The 4141-nt window shown below is 47.8% G+C and overlaps 1 protein-coding gene across 2 annotated transcripts in view; it reads left to right on the forward strand.

The window, feature by feature from the left end:
• The window catches only part of SIN3A (SIN3 transcription regulator family member A), a 31696-nt gene extending 27555 nt beyond the window's left edge, over window positions 1-4141 (forward strand). For both annotated transcript variants that reach the window (XM_057368734.1, XM_057368735.1), the window contains exons 17-21: window positions 145-318; window positions 977-1069; window positions 1404-1498; window positions 1671-1878; window positions 3198-4141. In XM_057368734.1, coding sequence (XP_057224717.1) covers window positions 145-318; window positions 977-1069; window positions 1404-1498; window positions 1671-1878; window positions 3198-3428 — 801 coding nt within the window. In that variant the 3' untranslated portion in view covers window positions 3429-4141. The remainder of the gene's footprint in view (window positions 1-144; window positions 319-976; window positions 1070-1403; window positions 1499-1670; window positions 1879-3197) is intronic.

The raw sequence follows: 4141 nt of genomic DNA on the forward strand, positions 1-4141 counted from the left end.
AATATTTGCATTGTACTTTTTGTTTTGTTTTTTTTTTTTTTGCTTGAGCTTAATCCCATTGTTACATCCTTATTTTTTTCTATTCTGATGGGGGTGTAGCAGCCTACCTGACAAACACCTTCCCCCTGTTGTTCCCGTTTGCAGCTCCAGCACATTGTAAGTGATGAGATCTGTGTGCAGGTGACAGACCTGTACCTGTCAGAGAACAGCAATGGAGCCACAGGAGGTCTCCTCGCTTCCCAGTCCTCCCGCACGCTCCTGGAGGCTGCGTACCAGCGCAAAGCTGAGCAGCTCATGTCTGAGGAGAACTGCTTCAAGGTAAAGCMAGGCTCTGAACTGCAGTGTAAAACCAGCAAGAGGTGAGGGGGATGCCTTTTAGAAAGGAAGAGGCAAAGTCCTTTAAAAAATAGCCTTATTTAGGCACCCAAAAATGAAGAAAATTAACTTCATCCCAGCTAAAACCAGCACACATGCTGCCAGCTTTTGGGACATAAATTAATGCTTCTGTATGGGCCCCCCAGAAATGATGTTTCAAGGAGGAATATATTTCCCGGAACAGCAATGAATATCCCCTGTGCTTTACAGCAGCTTTGGGCGTATCATACTGACTGCTTGGCTGTCACTGGTTTTAATTTGTAGCTCAAACTCTCCCATTTCTCTGGTGTCTCAATTTTGTTGACTGTGGGGAGATCTGCCACTACTGAGTGGGCATTAAATCTCTGCTGCCTGCATACATTGCTAATAAACCTGTGCTAATCAAATCCATACTTCCTTTGCTGAAGAGGCAGGAAGTGGTCAGGCCCTTTCTGAGCCAGTGATATACTTTGGATAAAAGCCTGAGTGTATAATAYCTCTTTACTTGCCCTCAAACTTACTTTGGGGGCTCAAGTTTTCCCTTAAAACTCTGCCAACTTGCTTCATTCTCCTTTTGCCCCACAGTCCTCTTACTGAAGTTCCTTCTGCTTTTTCTTTATAGTTGATGTTCATTCAGAGCAGAGGTCAAGTTCAGTTAACCATTGAGCTGCTGGACACAGAAGAGGAGAACTCAGATGACCCTGTGGAAGCAGAGGTAAGGACAGCTTGTCCAGAGAGCTGACTGTGATGGTCAAGGTTGCAATGGACCAGTGTCCAGTTGACTGGTGGTGTGGTCCATTAGCACAAGACAAAGGAACATCAAGGACATGCCTGAAAGCTTCCAATGATGTGAGCAGGCAAATCCTTCTTGGTTTATTTTGTATTAGAAAATACTCAAAACCACATAAWCATTGTASGTGCCTTTTKGGRCATAAGATGCAGASAGCCTTCAAAAGTGATGCTGTGACTTCCAGCTTAGCCTCCTTAAYCCCTCCCACGTTGTTTGGTGKGTGGGCAGTGGCTGATGYGTGCCCTGTGCTTGTTTCCAGCGCTGGTCGGACTACGTGGAGCGGTACGTCAACTCGGATTCTACCTCCCCCGAGCTCCGCGAGCACCTGGCCCAGAAACCCGTMTTCCTGCCCAGGTGAGTGGCCATGCTGTGCTGGGAAAGACCCTTTAAGCTCCTCTCATTCTACCCCTTGCCACATGCAGGGACACCTCCTACTAAACCAAGTTGTTCCAAGCCCTGTCCACCTACTCCTRGCTCTGTAGTGCCAGAGGAGCGCTAATTCCAAGAGGGTTTCTCTGGTTTGCAGGAATCTGAGGCGGATCCGTAAGTGTCAGCGTGGTCGGGAGCAGCAGGAGAAGGAAGGGAAGGAGGGAAACAGCAAGAAGTCCATGGAGAACGTGGAGAGTCTGGACAAGCTGGAGTGTAAATTCAAGCTGAACTCCTATAAGATGGTATATGTGATCAAGTCRGAGGATTACATGTACAGGAGGACCGCGCTTCTGCGAGCTCAGCAGGTGAGAGAAWGGGGTGGGCTGCTGGTGTTTCCTGGGACACCAGGGAAGGGAAGGAGCCAYTGCCTCTCTGGCTGTTTGGGGAGCTGTAAAGGTTTGGGTTTATCCCAGATGAAAAGAGCTTGTGACTCCCAATTGGTGAAACTTAGGAGGACTGCACTGGAGGAAATTGATCTGGTCATTTGGATGCTTTGACACTCTCCTTTTCTCATCTTATGGGAATATTTCYATCCACTTTTACTCATGTATTTAGCTTTATAAAACAACTACTTAACCATGTTTCTTGCTGATGAGATACAGAGATACTTCCTTAATTTTATTCTCTTAAACTTGCATCCACATCAGATGAGAGCATTTTATTGCAGCATAGTGACTTTGAAATGCTAATACTGAGGATTTTGAATTCCATCTATCCCATTCAACTGGCACAAACTTCAAGGAAATATAAGCTTATAAGCAGGATACTATGTGCCAGTGCTCTTCACAGAGAATCTGAACATAAACTCTTGGGAGTGCTAAATATGTAGTGTGCAGCTTAGCCCTTGGTTACTGGAATACACTGAGGGATATGTAGAAGCTACATTGGATTTTGGAAACAAATCTATAGGATATAGCAGTTAACACTGCAAAGCAGTCAGTCTCCTGGAGAAGAGCAAACAAATAATAAAATCTGGAAGTTTAATTATATTGGCTTTTTTTCTGGCTTATACCATCTGTCCTGGATTTTACGTTCCTTAGGCAGATGCTCTTACTCAGAAATGTGCACAGTTCATCCTCTCCTGATGTTTCTTTTAAGCCAGAGCTTCTCAAGCCTGTTAGACCTGACCTGGGTCTTAATTTTTTGTAGCAATTGTGTCCCTAATATGTGTAATGCATTTTGACCTTTCTCTTTCCTGAGACTGTCCCCATCTGTGGGGGCTGGAGACAGACCCCAAGGGCTGGAGAGGAGTAGGGCTTGACTGGTCCTGGGTCCTACAGGAGGAAGCAGCATCATCTTTTGGGCAATGCAGAAGGGACTCACTCTGAGCTGGAAATGTAACTTCTAGGCTCCTACTGGATATGTTCCATGTCCCCAGCCCGTCAGCTGCTGTACTAAACAAACAGCATAAAYCTTTTAGTATTTCTGAGCTTATTTTGCCACTGATTTTCATGGAGACCCGGGGGACCTTAATCAGAGCTTTCCCTCTGTCATTAGTCCTGTGTCAGCATTACAAATTCCCTCTATGTTTGATTCCCTTGGCTGTGCCAGCCAAGCTTTGTGTTATGCTGCAGTTTGGGGGCTAAAGCTGCCTTTCCTAACACACCTCTCCCTGTTTCTGTAGTCCCACGAAAGGGTGAGCAAGCGGCTGCACCAGCGGTTCCAGGCCTGGGTGGACAAATGGACCAAGGAACACGTGCCCCGCGAAATGGCAGCCGAGACAAACAAGTGGCTCATGGGTGAAGGGTTGGAGGGCTTGGTGCCCTGCACCACCACCTGTGACACAGAGACCCTGCACTTTGTCAGCATCAACAAGTACCGCGTCAAATACGGCACGATATTCAAGACACCCTAAGAGTCCCCCGGGGCGAGCCGAGAGCCCGGGAGGTGTGTGTGTGTGCGCGCATCCAGGGAAGGAGGAAGACGCCTTTCTCCCCTCACTGTGTATCTCCGTAACATGGCCACTTGACTAGTGCGTGGCTGGTACAACCCATCCCCGGCGGGATTCCCCATGTGGGGATGTGGATCTCCGCCTGGGGCCACCGGCCCTTCTTGGGCGGGAAGGACCTTTCTCTGAAGTGAGCCATCCCAGAGAAACACAACGAGCTCGTACACACCAGCAGCGTTGAGGCTTTGACTCCCCAGAGCCCTGAGCRGCGAGGGAGGGGAACAGGATGCTCTCCACCACTGGACCGCTTGGATGTGTCCCCAAAATCCCCAGGTGCCTGACGCCACCGGATTCTCCTCCCTTTATGGGCTCTGGCGTGGGGCTATGGGCAGCGGACCCCGAGTTCCTCTCGCTCCCTCCTCTCCCTCCCAGGCTGGACTCACCCTGTGCAGATCGGTCTGTCCTTTCTAGTGCCAGTGGAACTGTTTTATTTTTATTTTGGGATTTTGGTTTTTTGTTTTTTTTTTGTACCTGCTTGTTTACTAGTCTCTCCTAGTGCCATGCACCAGCTTTTCACACACATGTACGTACACACACACAGCAAAGAACAACACGATTTTAACATGTTCCCCTCCTTTTTTGTAAAAAAATGTACAAATTGTCAATTTTTTTTTTGTTTT

Source organism: Malurus melanocephalus, unplaced genomic scaffold, assembly GCF_030028575.1.
Source record: "Malurus melanocephalus ecotype Western Australia unplaced genomic scaffold, MMel_1.1 scaffold_96, whole genome shotgun sequence".
Classification (NCBI taxonomy): domain Eukaryota; kingdom Metazoa; phylum Chordata; class Aves; order Passeriformes; family Maluridae; genus Malurus; species Malurus melanocephalus.